The 22,694-nt window shown below is 35.1% G+C and overlaps 3 protein-coding genes across 7 annotated transcripts; 1 reads left to right on the top strand and 2 right to left on the bottom strand.

Moving 5' to 3' along the window:
* Positions 1–206: 206 nt before the first annotated feature.
* On the bottom strand, positions 207–2,920 carry LOC132172387 (uncharacterized). Its single transcript, XM_059583876.2, has 4 exons — positions 2,710–2,920; positions 1,377–1,548; positions 663–779; positions 207–509 (listed from the first exon to the last, which is right to left on the bottom strand). Exons 1-4 carry the CDS (start codon positions 2,820–2,822, stop codon positions 369–371), a joined length of 543 nt encoding a protein of 180 aa, XP_059439859.1. The 5' UTR covers positions 2,823–2,920; the 3' UTR covers positions 207–368.
* A 1,620-nt stretch (positions 2,921–4,540) lies between these two features.
* On the top strand, positions 4,541–13,298 carry MSL2 (MSCS-like 2). 4 transcript variants are annotated; one of them, XM_059582260.2, is made up of 14 exons: positions 4,541–4,703; positions 5,542–5,694; positions 5,791–5,850; positions 6,654–6,817; positions 7,400–7,523; positions 7,630–7,727; positions 7,831–7,944; positions 8,327–8,387; positions 9,048–9,197; positions 9,294–9,404; positions 9,634–9,801; positions 9,922–10,035; positions 11,109–11,165; positions 12,023–13,298. In XM_059582260.2, exons 2-14 carry the CDS (start codon positions 5,617–5,619, stop codon positions 12,968–12,970), a joined length of 2,247 nt encoding a protein of 748 aa, XP_059438243.2. In that variant the 5' UTR covers positions 4,541–4,703; positions 5,542–5,616; the 3' UTR covers positions 12,971–13,298. The 4 variants fall into 4 exon arrangements, with proteins under 4 accessions (XP_059438243.2, XP_059438241.2, XP_059438242.2 ...); XM_059582258.2 differs by having other exon boundaries at positions 5,468–5,694; XM_059582259.2 differs by having other exon boundaries at positions 5,465–5,694.
* Positions 13,299–14,326: 1,028 nt separating this feature from the next.
* On the bottom strand, positions 14,327–19,779 carry LOC132172471 (O-fucosyltransferase family protein). 2 transcript variants are annotated; one of them, XM_059583986.2, is made up of 11 exons: positions 19,624–19,779; positions 19,279–19,527; positions 17,878–17,940; positions 17,642–17,723; positions 17,413–17,483; positions 17,164–17,252; positions 16,855–17,058; positions 16,338–16,593; positions 15,740–15,967; positions 15,436–15,633; positions 14,327–14,780 (listed from the first exon to the last, which is right to left on the bottom strand). In XM_059583986.2, exons 2-11 carry the CDS (start codon positions 19,402–19,404, stop codon positions 14,571–14,573), a joined length of 1,527 nt encoding a protein of 508 aa, XP_059439969.2. In that variant the 5' UTR covers positions 19,405–19,527; positions 19,624–19,779; the 3' UTR covers positions 14,327–14,570. The 2 variants fall into 2 exon arrangements, with proteins under 2 accessions (XP_059439969.2, XP_088368417.1); XM_088512291.1 differs by having other exon boundaries at positions 19,279–19,779.
* Between the last annotated feature and the right edge of the window lie 2,915 nt (positions 19,780–22,694).

Genomic DNA, 22,694 nt, shown 5'->3' with positions numbered 1-22,694 from the left:
AAAAATTAAAGACTAATTTTTCACTGCACATCATTCCAATTGTATGGCAATTGCATAGTAGTGTACTCTCTACTTTTGGGAGGGGATTAAAACTTTGCATCCCAATGGAGCTTGAAAATGGTTAATACTTCTAGGACTGAGTGGATACTTCAGAACAATATATCTTGATAATAACAACAATCTTTGCTTAAAAGTATCACTCGAAAGTCCGTTGATGATAGATGAAATTGAAAAATGTGGTATAGTAACCAAATATTTGTTTGATGGTAAGAATGAACAATGTGCATCATAAAGATACAATAAATCAGTTGATAACATTATGACTCTCCCTTGCTGTAGTCAGCTTCATTCAACTTTAAAACGCATGACTAAACACCTGAGGGAGAACTAATTCTGCTTGCCCCTGCTGATGATCCTGATTTCTGAGAAAATTCTGATAATCCCTGCTTCAAAGCTCTAAGGTTTACCCCATCATCGACCAATATGCTTGTTACACCCATTTGTGATACCTGTAAATATGATTGCAGGAATCAGACTATTCATTGAAAGTTCTGCTACCTAACAAGAGACGTGGAACAATTTTCTGCTTTAAAGATTTTTAATAACCTATGACGTGGTAAACAGTTTTCAAAACTAAAAGGGTAAGGAAGGGGCAAGTTTACCGCTTCAATGTTCCTATTCTCATCATCAAAGAAAAGCATTGAAGTAAAAGGTTCCCCAGTACTTCTATGAATTCTTTGGAAATGCTCTGTTTTGTGGCTCCAACTGGAAAAAATTTCCTGCATAATAATCCGTAATAACAGTTCTTTAGAAGAGATAAGCGGGACAAATTGCAAAGCATTCTTATTTTCCTTGACAAATAATAGTGTCAAATAAATAGACAATGAAAAGCAAGCTATGGGCGTTAAAAATGACGGCAACAAGAAATCAACCATCCTGCAGAGACTAAAGCATTCAGTTATATGAAGATGGCAACTAGAATCTGAAACCATCACAGACCTACCAAAAGAATAGCCTTATCATCTTACATAAAATAACCATGTGAAAGGCTACTATTAGGAAGATGCTATTGAGTTCCCAATGACTTTTAAATTTAGCCTTGAGATGAATATGATTTTTTAAACAACTTGATTACTTATAAAAAAAAAAAAAAAGGATGAATATGAGGAATCTAACAAAATCTACATTGCTTCAAAGGTCAGTCCAAATTATACTATTGTACTCCTTTAGAGAGGGAGAAAAGAAGCAAGAATAAATCAAGGCAACCACCTTCTAACTTGTCTTTCGTCAAAAAGCATGTGAACCCAGGGATGCTGTAATTAGAGAAAGATAGGAAATTGAAAAGAAATGGTGACAATGCTTCCTTGGAGGCTCACCTGGGCCACAAACATGGACTGGATGCCCAATTTATCAAGAAATGTTTTGGCTATCTCAGGAGTTGGTGATCTAGAAGCAATAGCTACATTAATTCCACTGTCCTTGAGTGCATATAATATGCCTCTGGCATTAGGAAACAGATTCGGCGTGTCATCCTCATTGCAGCACTCACTGTCAAGTAACCATGAATGTTATTATTAGTACTAATTATCAAGTTTCCTTTTCAATTTAGCAGGAAATCTAGCACTACCAATCATTTGTAGAATATTGATTCGTAAAAGATAGTTTATTAGAGTACTTTGGGATATAAACCAAGGCAACAAATGTTGAGCATACATGATGCTACCCATTTTCAGTGCACAGGATAGATATCCAAGCATTCATGCATACAAGAGAACATGATTTGAATTTTCCAAATACCATACTACAAAACAACGCTATAGGAGAGGAGAACTAAATAATGGTAGATACGGAAACACTTTTCATTTCCTAATAGAATAGTCATTCCCGCGTACTAAGCGTGCCCTATATTTTCATCATTGGAAAGATTAATCAATTTGGTGCACTATTTTAGGAAGAAAAACGTGTAGGCTCTTGCAATTAAAAGGACAATCATGCTTCCCATAACCCTGAACAACGATTTAATTCTCTCTTTCCTTTATAAATCAAAAGGATGACCATAAACCATGTTAAATCACCAGTTTTTTTATAAGCTTAAGCTTATAGGAAGAGGTAAATTTAATCACTTAATTATTATTTTAACACTATCCCTCACGTTAGGCTTAAACTTCCTTTTAATAGGTGAGACCCAACATTTGAAATATTTAATTTAAATGGAGTGATTTGACGAAGTCAAGATTCGATCTAAAAATCTTTGACTCTGATACCATGTTAAATCATCAGTTTTCCTAAAAGGTAAATTTAATCTTATAGGAAAAGGTAAACTACAGTTAATAACAAATTAAAAAAAGAGCCCATTCGCTGTTTTTACGGTCTAAGATCAAAATGGCTTGATTCTCTATCACACCCAAAAAAAAAAAAACTATATAATTTGAGTCCTCTAACGGCCATTTACTTGTAAATTTGCAATGGGTACCAAGGATTTGCAGAAAAAGAAGCCGTACGAAAACTGACAGCATCCATATACGCATACAAGCACATATATGTGATACACTGAGACGTAGGTGCACATAACAAGCTTAAAGATTCAAAAAATTAAAATTTATTGCTTTTTCGATAATGGGTCATGATCAAAAGCCAAAGCTGCACCAACAGTAATCAACATAAGAGATTAACAAGAAAACAGCGAGGGAGTTTTGATAATACATATACCAATATAAGGGCCAGAGAGTATAGTCTAGATCGAAGACGACGAGGCGAGGACGGTTCTGGTTGAGCCCGATTATCTGCAGTGCCTCGTTCTTCACATTCTGGTCGTCTTCCATGATAAGGTCTTCGCAGCTCTGTGGACAAATTTGACCTGCTTGGTTAACGATTTGACACAAGGGAACCGTCGTCGTTCATTATTCAAGCAATTTTGCGGCAGATGCTTTCGTTTTAAAGCATGTTGGGATTGCGTTCCAAAAATAGAGTAAGTTTTTAAAAAAAGGTTTTTGAGCAAAAATTTTATTTTTAAATTTTTTGTCAAAGTGCTTTTTAGTCATTTTAAAGTTTTTTATACTCTTAAAAGAGTACTTTTAATTTTTTTACCAAATAAATATTTTAAAAAGACTTTTTGAGTTTTTTTTTTTTTTTTTTTTACATGTCCGCATAAGAAGGGAAGGGGGATTTGAACTAGTGACCTTCACTTCATTAAGTGTGGTCCCAGCCGATTGAACTACCTTTTAGGAATAGACTTTTTGAATATTAAAAGCACTTTAAAATTTTTCAAACGCAATCTTAAACGACACTTTTCGCCTTCATAGATAGACGGGGACGTAAAAGCTTTTCCAAAGATTTTTCCTAAATTTTCCCAGAACCCTGTTTGTTCTAAAAATCTTTCATATATATATATATATATATATATATATATATTAGCAAGCCACCAATTATTTTAAATTTTATTAATTTTTAATTTAAACAAATTATTAACCAAAAGCATTTTCCGCCCAAAAATTTGACTCAAAGAAAAACTTCAATACGTGGAAATTTCAGTTCGCAACCTAAAAAGTCGTTACTTTTCAGTTGGAACTTTCAAATCTTTCGGCGGCCACAGTAGAACTGACAGGTTTATTTACTAAAAATTAAAAATTAAAATCTTGACAGTAAAAAATAATGTTTTCTCTATTACTACAAGTCAACAACTCTGACAATAAAAACCAAGAAATGACAAAAGAGACTAATTTGCATTTTCACGACATCCTATTTGCATAGTAATTACATAGAAACTTGTTTGATTGCCGGAATAAGTTTCTAGAATGGAATGGTATTTTCATTAAATAATTATTATTTTTGTTTAGTTCACATTATTTCTAGAAATAGATATTTTATGGAAATAACTATTCTCTTTACGAATAGTTTTTTAAAGGAATAATTACTTCATTTCACCATTTTTTTATTAGCAATAATAGCTATTTATTTTTCTAATAAAATAATCATTATGTATATCAAACGAGACCTTAATATTACACGACCACAAAATGGTTTCTCTTCATTTTTTTTAAACCAAACAAAAAAAAAATCCTAAAATCGGATTTTGGGGCATTTTAACTAGTGAATTTTGGTTTGGGCCTTTTAAGTTTAGGGTTGTGCTTATGGATGCTAGAACCCAATCTGCATGAATTTTGAGAGTTCAAAGTGGTCAAAGCCCTATGTAGCGGTGTAGCCCATTAAAAAATTATGGCACAACTGAAAAACTTGCCCATTTCAATAACATAACATATGTAATAATAAATAAAAAAACTTTAATGTTTGTTAATGTTTTTTAAAAAAAAAAATTAAAAAATTACTTTAATGTAATATAAAGATAAAAATAGTTTAACAGTTTTTTTAACATTTTTATATTTTGGATTATTTATTAATATAAAAAATGATCAAGTACTGCCAAATTGCCAATTGGGTCAATTCAAACCCATCTTTGTAACGTGAGGAAAAACAAAATCAAGAACTTCGACGCTGCCCACGGAACACATGTTGGGTCGTCAAGCACAAGACCGCCACGTGGCCAGAAAATAGACATTCTTTCGCGAATATCCTTTCTTTCGCGTATATCAAGCAGAGCACAGATGAACAGTTCTTTTTTTCCTTCTTCTTCTTTCCCTGTATCAAAATAGAAGGAAAATAAAAAATCAGAAGCCTGGGAATTTCTGGTTTTTCTTCATCACGAGGTAATTTTTTTAAGTTATTATTATTATTTTTTTTTATATATTTTTTTTAGTTTGGCTTCTATTTGATGCTTTGGCGATTTTTATCTGGAATTGACATGGTGATTATTTTCTTGCTCTTTTTGGGAATTAGTAGTCGGAATGCAATATAGTTTAACAACTTGTGCGACCTCAATTTTTTTCTTGATTGAGGAAATTGGAGGTGTGGTTTAAAACGGTGGGGTTTCAATGTGTTTAATTTATGTATGTAAATTTGGATGGTGAGCTCCCAAGAATTGATATTTCTAGGGTTTTCTGAGTCCCCTGCTGATATTTTCAGAAGGTGTAAGCGACGTTGATAGTTTGATGTTCGTGGTGTCAATTCTATAACACATTTAATCTAGGCAGAACAATTTTTTTTCTAAAAAAAATAATAATAATAGTGGCTTAATTCCCAAATCGATGTAATGAATGGGTTGTATCCTCCATTTTTCAAAACAAATTGATGGTACTATGCAGTGCATCCACATTGGTTCTTCGAAGTTAGTTTAATTATTTTTTGCTTATTTTCCTTCTTCTTTTTTTTTTTTCTTTTTTTTGACATGTCCATACAAGAGGGGGAGGGGGGATTCGAACTAGTGGCCTTTGCTTCATGAGGCATGGTTCTTAGCCAATTCAGGTACCTCTTGGGGACGTTAATGGATGTAGTTAAGAGAGTTTGGCATGCGGCACGGTCTATATGCTTTAATCTTTTGATGCCATCTGAAATTTTTTATTTGCTTTAGCAGCCTCTTTAGTTGTGAGGATCTCAAAGTCTATCTGGGTTATGGTCCCTTGATCAAAATCAATTTTTGGTGTAGAGGCTACCTGAAACCAAGTAGTGTTATGATCTTGGGGTACTAATCGTGCACTCTGACCCACCAGTTTCAATCTGGTAATGGCTCTCGCTGGTTATTCGCAATTGTCCCATGAATTGGGGCTTTGCGGGAATCAGAGGTGCAATAAACAATACAAGGTACTTAATTTCTTTCGTTTCAATTTTTTTGAGTCTCTTTTTATGTTCAGCAGCTATGTTTTTATTCCTATTCTGAAGTTATTTGTTTGTTTACAGAGTGTAATAGGAAGGGGCAAGCTACATTTGTTAAGTGCTACTCTTTCATCACGCGTGTCGGTATGATTTTTGGTTTAGAACTTTAGCCCCACTTGTCTTTCCCCCCTTTCAATATTGTGTTCCTTTCGGAGCAACTTGACATATGTTGAAGCATTGAATGAATGATGAAGTATCATTGTCATCTAAAACATCAATAAACAAGTACTGCAATGTTCAGCATGATTGATGCATCTTTTAAGCGTTAATTAGTTAGATGCTTTATTCTACTTAGAGGGTATTCTGGAAATCGGCGAGACTAATAGCTGACAGGCATTGTGATCACATGCTAGCATTAAACACTTCTTCTTCTGTGAATTTTAAACCTTTTGTTCGCTATATTACCATTAAAATTGCTACTTCCATTTCATCATATTCAAGTGATAACAAAGCTCTTGCTGTTTTAGTAAATTCTGGTATATTGATGGCATCTGGGTTTATTACTATTAAGGTTTAATGACCTATGTCTGGTCTAGTGTAATTAGTGTATGTTTTTAGCATCTTGCTGGTGAATTAATTAGTTAGTTTCTCATTGTTAATTTCTAATTCTGAAGTAATTGTACTTTTTTACATTGTGCTGTTTTGTCTGACTAGATATGTGGTGTCTTCAATGTGTATATAAGAAATTGAATGGAAACCCAGACTCTTATTTTAAAAGCAGAAATGCAGTCTATTTCTCTTGCTAAATTTGATGTTTTGATTGCGTGCTAGCTGTTGCTTTTCCACCCTAAAAAGGGTTGCCTAGATATATTCCAATTGATGCTATTAGCATTGATGGAACTTTAAATAATGTGAAAAAAACTTTACATATATCTGTTCTGTTACAGTTTCAGCGACAGGAATCTTGGAGCTTCTGCCTTTTGGACACTGCATACAGGCCAATACATTCGTTACCTAGCAGATTCAATGCTTTTAAATGCCGTTCTTTTCTAAGACCAGGCCAACCATTTGAACTCTCTAGTACAAAGACCGTTGCCATGGCATTGACCAGGTAAATTTGTCTTCAATCAATTAGCATTCATTCAATAATTATATTGAATTCAATACCTTGCTGCCTTTTTAGTCTTTGGTTTTCTATTGAGTCTATCCTGTAGAGATATTCAAATTGGACTAGTGATTGATTCTGTGGTAAACCTAGTTGGTTACTTTGAATTATAGTTTAAACTGCACTTATAGGTAGAAATTCTGTACAGAGCAATTGTGTCTCCATTTACAGTCCTTCTGAGATGTAAAATATATCTTTTCTTTGATCATAGTTTCAACTCAATTAGGCTTTTCTGTAAATATATATGGACCTCTTGTAATGATGTAAATATAAAAGGGACTGCTCAAACATGTAAGCTAAAGTATGAAAAGCTAGATGGATATCGAGTTGGACTCTGATCTTATTTTTGAGTGTCTAATATTTTTTAGAAGGTAATATTATCTGCTTTGTGTTCAGGTAGTCTGTCTAAAAAATGTGGTCTTATGGAGTATGTGAAATAACTCTTGTCATCCCCAATATGTCATGTTTCCTTTTAATCACTATGTTCTTGTAAATGTAGCAATCATTTAATTTTTTTGTATTATGCAGGTCGTATAATGTCTTAGAAGGTAGTCCTCTTGTACTTAAGTTGGTTCCAGCAGTTGGTATTATTATTTTTGCTGTATGGGGCATTGGGCCACTTTTGCGTCAGAGCAGAAACGTACTTCTTCATGTATGTGCAATATTTTTAAGTCTTCATTTTCATGTCATTTACCATGGTACAATAAATATTCTTTCTGTTTCCATATTGAGTTGATGCCCTGATAAATATTCTGCAGAAGAATGATAATAGTTGGAAAAAGAGTCGCATTTATTATGTCATGACCTCATATCTTCAGCCTTTGCTGCTATGGACGGGAGCAACACTAATTTGCAGGTGAGTCTATCATGACATGTTGAACTAGGAGAGTTTTATATTCTTATCCTTGAATACAGTATTTATTTTCCAGATTTACTGCTCACAGTTCTGTTTCTTGCAGAGCACTGGATCCAGTAGTTCTACCTACAGAAGCTAGCCAGGTTGTTAAGCAACGTCTTTTGAATTTTGTGAGATCATTGTCGACTGTACTGGCCTTCGCCTATTGTTTATCAAGGTGGGTGTATATTCTACATTTGTCTTGGTTTTGAAAACCTTGATGAGGTTTTCACTCAACCTTGTTTAATAAACTAAAACCATTGAGCTGCAGGTGGGGTTCTATTGGGACTTATTAGGTCTAATAGTGAATTACAATCACTATTACGTTAAATATGTAATGGTTAAGCAGTTTGCATATCCTCACTTTCCTTTTACTAAAGATATTCTTTCTGCTTCTTTTAAAGTTATGGCAATTCTGCCACTATTTGTTACTTATTGCTGCTTCATTGGCGCCAATTATCCTTATATTTTCAGGCAATATGGATAATGTTTTGCCAGTTACAGTGTTTACTGCAGTTACTTCCATGACAACTAAACCAATTATAATTTTTTCTGTGCAGCGTGATTCAACAAGCACAGAAATTCGTCACTGAGACTAATGATTCTAGTGACACTAGAAATGTAAGTGTGTCAATGTTTTATCATAACACTTCTTGCCTTGGTTGTTTAATTAGATGTACCAATACTATAGCCGTACACTGACGGGCAAAACTTAGACCATCAGCTGGTGAAATTAATTAAGCATCAGAACTCTGAGCCACTACTTCATGTATTTTGTCTTTTTTGGCCATTTGAGTTGACCTTTATGCTTTTCAACTTATACTTTTATTAGATGTCCTATCATTATTTTCTAGCAAGAGTGTCTTTTATATTTACTTTATGCCTTATAGAAGAGGATGCTTTATAAACTGTAATTACATGTAAGGTGTCACATTAGCTTTGCTGCACCTTAGGTGCTATGTGATCAACCTACTGTGCTTAAAATTGTATTGACTTTGTTCAAATATTCTATCAATGTTCATCAAACAGACCATAATCACATCTAACATTTTAATTTCATATCTTCTAGGCCATATTACAGTTGAATATCAATTTCTTTATTGATGTGTATATTTTTGGTACCCATTTGTCCTGCTTAATAAACATAATTAGGGAGACCTTCTGAAAATACATAATGTCATTTCTCTTTATTTTTATTTGATTGCTTGAGGATGTAATTATTTATTATATTGCTAGAAAAAATGCATATTCTACAATGAAAATTACTTGCTGTTTGGGCAGATGGGATTCCAATTTGCAGGAAAAGCTGTTTACTCTGCTGTATGGGTTGCTGCTGTCTCATTGTTCATGGAGTTGCTGGGTTTCTCTACCCAGAAATGGTTGACTGCTGGAGGTCTTGGGACTGTCTTGTTAACTCTTGCTGGTCGTGAGGTGCAACCCTAATTATTGCCTTTTATCTTTATTGCAACTATAGTAAGCTATTTTATTTGTGTCAAATTTTGATATCGATTTGTTTAATCTTTCTAGATATTCACAAATTTCCTTTCAAGTGCTATGATTCATGCAACTCGGCCTTTCGTTGTGAATGAATGGATTCAAACTAAGATTGAAGGCTATGAAGTTTCTGGTACTGTTGAGGTTTGTATTTGAATATTGAACATGTACCCTAAAGAGTAAGTGGCTACAAGAAAAGGACCAAAAGATAGATAATATTGAATCTATATATAGATTTTGATGTTTTCCCCATTATTAATGAATACAGAGAAAATTACAGTGTATGAACACTGGTTACATCAGTGAGTTAAAATGACATAATTTATTCAGAAAATTTTCTTCTTTGAATTTTGATGATTTTTATACCCTACAGCATGTGGGTTGGTGGTCACCAACAATTGTGAGAGGTGAAGATCGTGAAGCAGTTCACATTCCGAACCATAAGTTCACGGTGAATGTTGTGAGAAATCTCACTCAAAAATCTCATTGGCGTATCAAAACACACCTAGCCATTAGTCACTTGGACGTCAATAAGATTAATGTGAGGAGTAATTTCCATTATCTATCCTTTCATACAGATTATAGCTGCTTTTTTGCTGCCATTGAATTTTTATTTGATTTTCGTCTATGATTAATTGATTTGTCTGCTCTTTCCTTGCAGAGTATTGTCGCTGATATGCGCAAAGTCTTAGCAAAGAATCCACAAGTTGAGCAACAGAGGTTGCACAGAAGAGTGTTTCTGGAAAATGTTAATCCTGAAAACCAGGCTCTTTTGGTTAGTGCTTAAACATCTACATTATTGTGCAAGTTGATTATTTTATGTATTGTTTCACTCTTTATTATCTTTTGAGTCCACTTTTTTATTAAAACGGTTTTATGACAAGTATTATCATAACAATTGACGTGTTTGTGTAATCAATTGTATATATTGGTTGGTGTCCTTGTCTAGGTTCCATTAACTAGGCATGCATCTGTGTTCTGTTGTGGAAATTCAATTTTTGTCCCCGTCTTTCTTTGTTGTTATGGATGGCTTTTGAAATCATTCTGCAACCTATAGGTTTTGATGTGAATTGAGGAAAGGAAAACAAAATTAGACAGTAACCTGAGGACTTACTTGAATGAAAATATTTATGAAAGGATTATAAATCTATTTCTTTTGGTCAACACAAATTGTCATGCTTTAGATTTACATAGCTATGATTTTTATTTTATTTTTCATTTTTGTTAATTAAGGCTTAATTAGTTTCGACGTCAAAAATTTTCCTAACAAAATTTTTTTCCTAGAAAAAAAAAAGTACTTTTAGAAGAAAAAAAATGGAAAATGATTTGTTTTATATTGTTTAGTTGAGATTCTGACAATAATTTTCTAGTATTTGGTGACACCAAAAATCTCTATCTTAAAATCAATAAACGCTCACAAAATATTGGAAGGTAGTAGTGGGAGTGACCCGGGGGGGGGGGGAGGGTGGGGGGTGGTGGCGCATGGAGTGAGGGGTTAGGAGTAGCACAAATACAAAAAAATATGAAAAACATATTTCAGAAAATATTTTGCAATGAAACAAATGGATCCTCTGCTTTTACCATGTGATTCACTTTCTGAATTGATGGTAGTGCTAGTTGATGTATTTCATATTGTTTCCACATTTGGTATCACAATTGTTTCTTATATTGACTTCATAAGAAACTAGCGAAAAGGCATCTTATAAGATTGACCAATTAGATTTATGAAAGAAAAATATATGCTTAGTAATAGTGCTTTTTAATATTTAAGTGCTCCGGTATCATTTTTGTACGCTTGCATGTGTAGTTATATATTTGTTATTTAATATTTGTGTTGTACATTTACAGATATTGATATCGTGTTTCGTGAAGACTTCACATTTTGAAGAGTATCTATGTGTTAAGGTAAGAGAATTTTTCTCTAGCACTTTTGACCCAATCGTGCAAAAATATAATCCAATGCACCTGACAATTCAGTAGGGAGAATTTAAAACCTGTTAGCATTCAAAAGTCTTCTTTGAGCCCCCTGTAACAAATCAAGGAAAGCGTTAGCCACATCTAAGCTATTTTTCCAAAATGACTAGCCAAGTTACAATTAGAGCTTCTAAGAATCGCTTACAAAGCCCAGTCTCACCTAATAAGAAACCAATGTGGGACATTCAGATGAATGAACCAAGCTAGTTTATACAATACATCAAAAAGGTGTTCCTTATTCACCTCATTTCTGTATGCCATGCTGTTTATAATTTTTTCTTCCCAAATGGACCTCATTTATTTTGTTAGTTTATGCAATATTTTTTACAGTTTTCACTCTATGGTTCTCTAATACGCACAAACTCTTAATACAACACATGGTATGATACATCAGATTTGCACGCATGCTTTTATGTATGATCTTGCATAGTTTTTTTTTTTTTTAAGTGCAATATTGTGTTGTTGCTCTATCCAAACACCACGTACCCATCTTGTCCATTTGTGATTCCATTATGCAGCTAGTGCCCATTAATGTATATGAATCATAAGGAGACTTCCTGATGACATCTCTATTTGGAACAAATTGTTTAGGTGGCGTTTTGGTAGATATTACTTCACTGGTTTCTGACTCTGTTTGGACTATGGTTGTTAGATTTCAAGCTTTACTATCTTTTTGGCAGCCAAATGATCCTTGTTTATATCAATCAGCCATCCAATGAGTTTATAAAATGCAGCTTATTGTCAGAGGATTGAACTCATTTTAAGTTTAATGTTGTCTGACAAAACAGGAAGCTATACTGTTAGATCTTCTTCGAGTCATCAGCCATCACCGAGCTAGACTTGCCACGCCAATCCGTACAGTGCAGAAAATATATGGTGATACCGACTTGGAAAATGTACCATTTGCAGACACAATATTTAGCCACGGTGGAGTGGCATCAAACCGCCCATTGTTAATGATCGAACCCCCTAACAGAATTAATGGAGAAGATAAAACAAAGAATCGTTCAGTGCGTGCAACTGCAGAACAAGACAGTAAGACTGGTGCACGACCTACACCTGACAACAAGGGTGATGCTAAGGTTGGACCGACATCAGTTCTTGACCACAAGACCAAGGAAACACCAACTTCTGACACCAAGGCAGATAATAAGATTGGAGAGACACCAAATCCTGATCCCAAGGCAGAGCTCAAGTCTGCAGCAGCATCTGTGTCAGATCCAAAGGGGTATGAAAATGCAACAACGAAACCAACATCAAAACCTGTGTATAAGACAAATTCTAAGGGAGCAGACATGCCTTTCTCTGACCCCAAAGGGATGGGTTCAGTATCTGATAATTCAACCCAAAAGGTCTCTGATGGCAAGCAACCCAAGAGTGCAAGTTTTGGGAATGTTACACAGAAGTCTAGCAGTCCATCGGTTTCCTCATCGGAAGATAGTGTTGACAAAGCTGGTGCATTACCAATAACTCAATCTAGACAGGAAGGTGAAAGGATGCCAGCACCGGTTGCACAGCCTTCAACATCAAGGCCTATCTTGGAAGATAATATAGTACTTGGTGTAGCTTTGGAGGGCTCAAAAAGAACACTTCCTATTGATGAGGGAATGGTTACCCCGCCAAGTCATGCAGAAGGAAAGGAAATGGCTGCAAGCCGGAATGGACCTACTTCTGAGAAGGATAAGAAAGATGGCCATGTTGCAACTGGACCAAGTTCAACGTCTGGCAATCAGTGAGATCAATTAGGTTGATCGATGAAGATATCTTAGGTCTTGCTCCTGCTCTTGCTAACTCTCCGGAATTACACCATCAAAGCTGTGTTTTTTCAAGCTGAAGTGTACACTGTACATTCTTTTTTTTTTTTTTTCTTCACGATTCTTGTCATGATAATTTGTATTATCTGGCGGCTTTGACAATTTAGCTATACATCATACAGAAATCGGATCTGTCAAGATATGAATGGTCTTGGCAATCAAACTGATCTACTTTGCTACTCCAAGCTGTTCCTGTTTTGCTTGTAGACATTAGAGAGATGACTATACAAAAGTTAAATTCTTCTTTTTTTTTCTTTTTTTTTTTTTCTTTTTTTTTTAAAGGAAAATTGTCCCATTAAGGGTTTGAGTTTTACCCCTCTGATAAATAAGGGCTCGGGTTTCTAATTTTGACAATTAAAAAGGCTTGAGTTTTCGTTTTGTGACGAATATAGACAACCGTCTAATTTTTCATCAATCTCTTAATGAACCCATGTCAGATTAAAACACAGCACATTAACATCTAAGCAACTTGAACCACCTCATGCATGCCTCAGCAGCCCCATATAACTGCCAAGTCATACCACCCCGCTGGGCTGCCAGTCACAATGGTTGGGAGAGTGAGCTGATCGTGGCGAACCATGGCTGGGCACGACCTGACTATGGCTAAGTCGACATTGTGGTTGAGATGTGCCCAACCATTGTGGCTGTATCATCTCCCAGCCAAGGTGGCTAGGCACGACCTAGCCTTGGCTTGGTTTGTTCCCAGTCATTATCATGGCTGGGAGAAGACCCAACCATCATGGCTAGGCATGACACCTATCACCTTGGAATATTGCACTACTGCTAACATCAGCCTGTTACCAACTAGGCATGACACCTATCACCTTGGAGTATTGCACTACTGCTAACATCAGCCTGTTACCAACTTCGCTGCAGGCTGCCATTTAGTATTTACTACCATTCTATTCATTATCATCGTCTTCCTTTTTGATATAAAAAAATAAAAAATAAAAAAATCGTCAATTTTAAAAGTGAACATGATTTTACTTCAGCACTGCATGATCTATGATCTCCATTCCAGGAGATCAGTGCAATTTCATGTTCTATCTTTCATGTCCTTCTCCCTTTTGCTTTCCATTTTAAAGACAAAACATTACAAACAACCTAAAAATAAATCACTCACAAAACACTCAAAATTATTTTTAACTTTATATTACGTCATAACACCTTTTCAAACAAACAAAAAAACACACCCTCCATAAATCATTAACAAACCGGATCTCTCAAACCAGGCTATGGTACTCGATTGCAAATACGAGAAGTGAAAGTATTACAACCTTGAGTTTAAAGTGCTTAATAATTGGAATGGTAGACTGAGAAATCACAATATCTTTAAGTGTTAATAATTGGGAAGAAATTGACGACTGTAAAACACAGCAAACTATTTAACATGATATCATTACATGAACAGGACTACGAATAGGCGATATGGTATGAGACTTATTTATCAATACATTATGAGGAACTACTCACAAACAATAGTTGAAGTACCAAATGGTGAGACACAGAAGACAGCCTTACTTCAAGCGTGGCACATACAATCAGGAGCAGGATATGTGTAAATTGACTGCTTTGGTTTTTTTAATCTGATTTGTCCTTGTCTGTTTTCATGTCCTTCTATCACTGCCTGCTGGAAATCTGACCAACTGATGCTTTTATTTAGGAAAAGCTGCCCCAGCAATGCCATGTTCGGCCTTATAGTCTTCAGGTTCTCATAAGTTCGATGTCCCACCTGTAGACATCAAAATGGCTGATTAAGTCGATGAATTATTCATAAAGTGATAATATATACACCATTAGATCTAAGAAATCCAATATGGATCATAAAATTGTTCTTCTCCATCCGAATATCTTTCAGAGCATAAAATTCTTCTTTAATTCGTTGACTTCAAGTAATCCAAATAAACCTTCTCAAATTTGGTGAAAACAGCCTCGAGAACTAGTGTGAAGAAAAAATCAGCTCGGTTTGTCGATGTGTTTTTGGGGGTGTTTTTTGTTTGAAAAGGTGAATTATTTTTTCTTCTTTTTTTTGTTTGTGTTTTTGTAAGTGTTTTGTGTTTGAGTTGCTTGTTAATGTTTTTATTTAATGTCCAACACAAACAAAATCTAGGTCCTAACTAGTTTTATGACTAATTTATAAAATAATTCCTAATTGATCTTACTACTAAAAATCGCCGCGCCCCAATTTCTTACTTGTGGAACAGGGTGGCGCATCAAAGGCCTACCATTGGATAACCCCACTTTAAAGTTTTCATCTTCAATATGCTAATTGAATGCACGAGGATGGGCCAAAATTTAAGTTGATCAAGTGCAGAGTGAGAAGCAAAACTTCCAAGAAATCAAACATAATGCTTAAATCTATGATGCTACCTTGTAGAAATACTCACCAATGCATTGTGCATATTTCCAGGAGAAGCAGAGATAAAGATGTCGCTGTGCATGCCAACATAGTAATCAACCGCAGCTAACAAGGAAGCTTTTCCTTTAATCTGGCCCCGTTCCAGTGCAGAAGTTAGGCTCTTTTTATCTTCCATTAGTGGGAACAGTTTTCGCAAAGTTGAAATCCTAGCTTCTCCACCATATACCTGGGAAACATAACCATTTCACAGATCAAAACTCCTGGGAGCAGAAACGTAAATTTCACTTGTCCGAAAGTGACGTAGACTACACAGAAGTTGAGACATAAAAAACCTTGTGAGACGCAAGATAGAGCCGAGTGCTGTTGTCAAAGCCCAAAGCTGCAAGCAGCAATCCAATCTCTTCTGGTGTCAATGGGCAACGCCCCTGATTCCTCAACTCTTCATCAGTGAACTGGGAGTTGAGGACTCTTCCCTGCCAAAGCACTTGTCTATACTTGGCTAGAGCCAGTTTTTCAGCTTTGCCACCACCAAAATCACAGGCTGAATGGGCCGCCATATCCTGCACAATGACAAGGTTAATGAATGAGCACATGGAATGGATCACCATATATCACATGCATGGATACTGCACGGACACTACATGTAAGGTATCTTGACAATACATCTAAGGTATCCTGCATGCCTGCCACATGCATGGATACTGCAAGGACACTACATGTAAGGTATCTTGACAATAAAGCAGGTTAAAATTTGTTTTCACTTGTCAGGAAAGTCATCATTACAGAAATAAATCAAGCAAGTTATAATGTCAAATACTTCATCGACCCAAATCTTTGGACAAGAGACTGCAGAATAAATTTGAAGGCAGAAATTTCGTACAACATATATATATATATATATATATATATATATATATATTATGGGCATACTTTGTCAAACCGAAGGTGTAGCACCACAAACTTCCCGGCTCCTTCTGTGCTCTCCTGGAGGTAGTTGGTGCCAAGTGCTCCACTTTTGCCAGAAGGATTGCGGAGGCGGCTGACAAGAGCATCACCAAGTACTCTAATATGAGGAACAAAAACTAATGCTTGGAAGTTAACTTTACAACGTAGCTGTTGGATGTCCATGGGCAAGTTGTCAAAAGCCAGACGATGAGAGAATGGGGAAATTGCAGCAATTCCATAACTGTACCACAAACATATTTCAAATCTCAGAAGATATGATCATTTAGAGACCAAGCAAAGTCCAGAAAACAACTATAAGCACATCCCTAAGCAATGGTATGGCACAATTGAAGGGTAAAAATTGAGTCTAAATATTAGGTGGTATCACCTTGGTATCTTTTTGATGAAATTGTCTATCCAAAGATACTTAGAACCAAAGAATTTGATCAACAATTTAGCTCGAAATCTAACAAAAGGCTTAGAAAACTAGTCAACTACCAACCTTTGTAGTGTAGGCAATACATTCTCTAGATACCAGTTTGCTGATGCATGAACTGGTGCTGTCTTAATCCGGGTGGCTCTGATTGCAGTAGCATAATACTCCCTTGTGCTCCAGGAGAACTCATAAGGCAGCTCCTTAACTATAGAAATATCGTCCTTCAATACATTGATGAAGTGATCCACATCAAATATATCCATGAATGAGCTGTGAAGGAAAAAATCATGCAACTTTGATTTAAAGCCTCACAGAAAATCCATGACATAAAGAAATAGGAAAAACAAAGTCTGCAAATATGGCTCCTGCAAGTACCTTGAATCTTGCCAAACAGGATTCACTTCAAGATGTGGGATAACAAGCGTAGCATTCAGTATTTTAGCAACGGCAACTGCATCACATATCTTTAAAAGAAACAAAATAACACTTGAGCTAGTGATACTACTTATCAGACAAGTTACTTCAAATTTCAATAACGGGTAATTATTGCCACTCAAGATCTCAAAATTCTAGTCACCCATTAGCATCTACATTAAATGCTTCAGAAAGTATTTAGGTACCTACCCCCATTCTCTGCTGGTTCAAGCCTCCATCAAGAAATACCTGAATATATCCTTGAGATTTTTCTGGTAATGCTGCATGAAATAAAGGGTCAATCAGTGAAAAATATATGCTTGACCATGATTAGTGAATATCAAGACATTAGGCCACACTGTCTCAATACTTCATGCAGCACATAGCAGATTTAAACCAAGGAAAGCTCTTTGTGGTTACTCTATTTCTCATCACTTACAAGGGGTTTTTGTAGATTCAACACAGGGTCTCCATCCTTCGTTGGGCAAAGGAATCCAGAGAGCTGACTGCTGTGCATTTGTCTGATAAAAAAAAGAGAGGGGGGGGGGGGGGGGGGGGGGGTGTTATCATTAAGAGGACTTTAGTACTTTTTTTTTATATAAGTAAAGAGGACTTTAGTACTAACAGAACTATAAATTTATTTATAAAGCATGCTTGCTGCTCAACAACTCTTACAGGATCACTTTGTAAAGCACTCTTGAGCAGACGCGAGTGCCTTGGTTTTGGAGCATTCCATTCCTGTAAAATGCCAATCTTTCATTTAACAGGCAGTTTAGGGCCTTTAGGCCCCCAAAAAGATTAATTTCAAATACATGACGCCACTTTAAAAGCAGGTTGATTGTGAATGGCTTGACACTATCCTTGGATTTCATATCACAGAACTAGCATATATATTTATTGATCAATGGAAAAGCATACAAAATAACATACAACAAAAGAGAGATATAAATTGATGGTATTTTAAAACAATATTCATAATTCAACAAGTCCTCCAAGAAAAATGTTTTACTTTCTCAGTCTGAATGATCATATATGTTCAGGACGAGAAATAAAAGTAAAAGGCTAATTTTGTGAAACCAATACATTTAAACAAAGATGATTACCCTGCATTACTTCACTTTCTCTGAATTTCGTAAATCAAGAATCCTAACACACTCTGTTTCATGCATGAGGGCCAACATCAGTGAGGATGTTTTGTGGAGAGATGATAGCTTTTATGCTTACATAATGCTGAACTTAAGTAACAAACTATTGAAATTGTTATTATTTTAGTCAAATTATTATTTGATGCAGCTATATTAGGTAGATCTTTTTCTCAGGTTCATTAACCATCCAGAAACTTGCAACTTCTAGAAAGTAACAAACATATTTCACCACTCTGAGAAATTAAAAGAAAAAAGAAAACTAGTTGCATTGGTGGTGATCTTTTCAAATTTCAATCATTGATCTCAATCATATTTCCAACAATGTAAACCACACACTTTTTTTTTTTTAATATTCATTACAACATCATATTACTCATAGGATATATCATTGGAATATAACTAACCCCTACTCTACCTCGGTGAGCTCCTAACACTAACTTAAGTTCACTTTGGGGAAGCCCTTAGATAGCAGTGATCCTCACCTGGTTGGCAATCAGTGTAAAATCAACTGGCTTAACTCGACAAAGCCAAGCACTTTTTAGTCAACACTTCCAAATTTGCATAATTCCTACCAAATTTGACCTTAGCTCCTCCTAATGTATGACTTATTTCAACTTGATCCTCTTAAAATAACCTACCACGCAATCATATCATTAACATTTGGCATAAATTAGATTCAGCCCTATTCATCCAAAAATTAATTGATCCCAGCCCTGCCCTTTTCCTTACTCTTTAATACCTCTTCTGAAACATTACAAATGAAGCAAAAAAAAAAAAACACCCAGAATATACAGAGTCCCAGTTTGTGCAAAAGAACAAAGGAAAGGCCTTTCCCCGTAAACTACCGTTTCTGGTCACAATGAAAAGGGAAACTTATTCCAAGAAAATAAGATAAAGCAATACATGATCATCCAGATGATGTGAACAATACCGATAACATGGACGGCGAGGCATGGCCTAATGGGCTGAACAAACTTGGCAGGAACACCGGAAAGAGCAGCATCAAAAGCCCAGCCAGTGCTCCTCTTCCATGAGTCTGATACTGAAGCCTCACCATCCCAACTGAGTTTCGCCTCAGATGATCAGATCTCAAACTGGGTTTTTTCGCTTCAGAGTGATTACCCAAAAACCCAGTACCCACCCAGTGCACATCACTCAACGGAGGTATAACTCAGCAAACCTACAAAGCCATTAATAGTTGGTTATGTGAGTTCACTGTCTCGGTCTGAGAGTGCAAAGAGTTGGATAGAGTGAGTAAAGGTTCACGCATGGGCACCTGGACACGTGGACACTTCCACCGAATAGGATTACGGGTTGCGTGGCTCTCTTTGGAAAAATGGAACCCAAGGAGCAAAGTGATAAGAGTGATGCTTTATGTGAGTTTTACAGTGTCACAGACTCACAGGCATTGTTAAATTGCACTGGATCTCGATCCGTTGAGTTAAGAGCAAGATAGGACCGTTGGAGTGGGGTGCTTTACTTTATTGGATCCACCTTTTTTTCGTTTTTTTCCGAGCACCGACACTACAGCAACTCACCGAGGGCGAGGGTGGTAAAGTTACATAATAATACATAGGATCGGTGACATGACATCGTCAATGTTTTGTCGCGTTGGAACAACGTTAGGAGGAGTAATGCTACGTGCCGTTTATCCTGTTAAAGTTAGGTGATAGTGATATTAATTTTGAGAGAATAAAAATAAGATAAAAAGATGGTATTTATCATTCTTCACTATCTTTTGGATACACCGTTTTGAAACAAAATTTTGCCAACAATAACATTTTTTTTTATTTATAATTTATCTCTTTAATTATCTCATATACTAAATAAATTTTATAATTGATATAAGTATTTGAAGATTTAGTCATAAATATATTTATTTAAAAAATGTTAGACCTACAATTCTTTTATAATATCATATGATTGGAGAGTATGAACATTTGTTTGAGTGACTCACGAGATTGCAATCACATGCTAACATATATAAATACATTACAGATCTATTACTTGTTTTATTTTAGAATTATACTTGGGCCTCTAAATCAGCATGATGATTCGATTCCTTATTTCATCAAATCACAAGCAATAGGGTTTAATTTCTAATACAAGGCTAATTATTTTTAAGCTCTTAAGAGTAATGTTAGAAAACACAGTTTTCTCCTACCACTATTTTATCATGTTGAAGCAATCATGCCAATTAACCATTTTCTTTTTTTAATAATTGTTGATTGGGACAGTCATATAAGCATGATGAAACAGTTGTGAAATAAAAATGTAATTTATAGCAGTACTCAACTTCTAAAGTTGGCTTAGCACACACCATGATAATGGAATATGTAATGATACACCCAAATGACACACAATATTGTCCGCTTTTTGCTCCTCCGAACTAGACTTTGAAGGAGGTCACCCATCATGGTATTACTCTCGCATAAGCATGCTTCACTGTGGAGTTCTGATGGATTAATGACTTTCATGACTTTAAAACGTGTTGTTGTCAATAATTGTGCGAGTATACATATAAGCATATCTACATCCCCAAGCAACGTAAGACACCACCTAATAAGATCATCTTCATTTCAAATAAAATGGAAAGTATCCATTTTATGATTTGGATTTAAAATTTGTGCATGTAACGGGGTGCACATAATTTCACATTGTTTAAATTTTTTCTTAAAAAAAAATGTGACAACATTGACATTGTTTCATAAACTTTAAATTATAATAAAATGAATACTCTCAATTTCAAATGAGAATTCTTACCCCATAAGAAGACCCTAACACTGTCTTTTGTTTCATTTGTTTCGATGTAAAATGTTTTTAACATAAAACATTTTATTGAAAAATGATGTACTGGAAAACATTTTATGGTGTTTGGCACATACGGAAAATCACAATTTTTTTAATATATATATATACATTCAATCATATTAAATTTTAAAATTATAACAAAAAATGTACCGACTATGTCCTGGCAAAGTCTGGATCGAGTCCTAGCAAAAGTCTCGACCGTCCTAGCGCAGAGTCCCGACGAGGTCTCAACGGTGTCTCGGTCAGGTCCTAGTGCAGTCCCGGCAGTGGCCTAGTTAAGTCCTATTAGGGTCCTGACAACATTGTGATTGAGTTTGTCGATTTGATAATGAAATGCTAAAACTCAAAAAATGGTTTACAGTTTTCAAAAATATAAATCATTTTTTAGAAATTAAAGATGTTTTTTTAGCGAAACCAAAAATATTTTTTGTTGACTATTTTTTTATATTTTTTGGCGTCAAATTCCAAAAAATACGAAATATTTTTCAAAAATCAATGTACACCTAAACAAACGGACCCTTTATTTTCCCTGATATGACAAATGATAGACTTAAATGCTCCAAACAACGAACCAAAACAGGTGCACTAAATGCACTTTACATAAAACAGACTGGCATTATGAATAAGTTATTGCAACTTTTTCTTTTTTTCTTTTTCTTTTTTTTTTTTAAAAAAAATTGTTGAAAGTTTTGACTCTCAATAAAAGTAGCTTATGAATTGTCCATAAATTTGGCTAACCAAAAATTAACTCATCACAATTTTGGTAATTGAAAGGGTGGGTGACTCTGGCTTTTGCCACTACTTTTTGACGATAACGAAATAAAAGGCCATCCACTCACAAGTGGTATGTTAGCCAAACATTCGCCTACATGATAAATTACTAACTATTTTAACAGTTTCAATTAATTAATTAATTAATACTTTAATATTTTTCATCATGTGAGAGTTTAAACTCAGGGAGTTTAATATTTTCCCTATGATGAGAAATATTTTTATATTTTTCATTGGATTGGGCCCTTGAAAAGACTCGCAAAAGAAAGTCCTTGGAAAAACCAAGGAAGAAAGTCTAGGGGTGTGTTTGGCAAGGAGTGGACTGGACCAGACTCAAAATCTCAAAAAACTATTCTCAAAATCAATCTCAAAATTCTTACTTTTTATACCACATCAATCACTTTTTATTACTATTCAAATACAAAAAATCACTAGAAAACAATTTTTTTTTTTTTTCACTTTTTTATACAAAATATATATATATTTTTTTTCTACATCAATCAAATCTGTTATAGTTCCGGTCCACTTCTTAAAGACTACTCATTTGCCAAACATAGCCCTAAAGGCCCAAGACCACGTGAACCAGCCCCTCATTTGACTCAGGCACGTAGGATAAAGAGCAAGCATCATATGACTCTCAACTGAATAATCCTAGAGAGTAAGGGACAAGTGTTATTGTCGTTTAACCAACTCTTCAGATAGACAATATTTGAAAAGAAGTAACATCGGATCTTCCAAGAAATACAATAGAACATCCTACCTAGG

Source organism: Corylus avellana, chromosome 1 (genome assembly GCF_965113065.1).
Source record: "Corylus avellana chromosome 1, dhCorAvel1.hap1.2, whole genome shotgun sequence".
Lineage (NCBI taxonomy): Eukaryota > Viridiplantae > Streptophyta > Magnoliopsida > Fagales > Betulaceae > Corylus > Corylus avellana.
The sequence above is the reverse complement of the archived record's forward strand: the minus strand, read 5'-3'. Positions and strand labels throughout refer to the sequence as shown.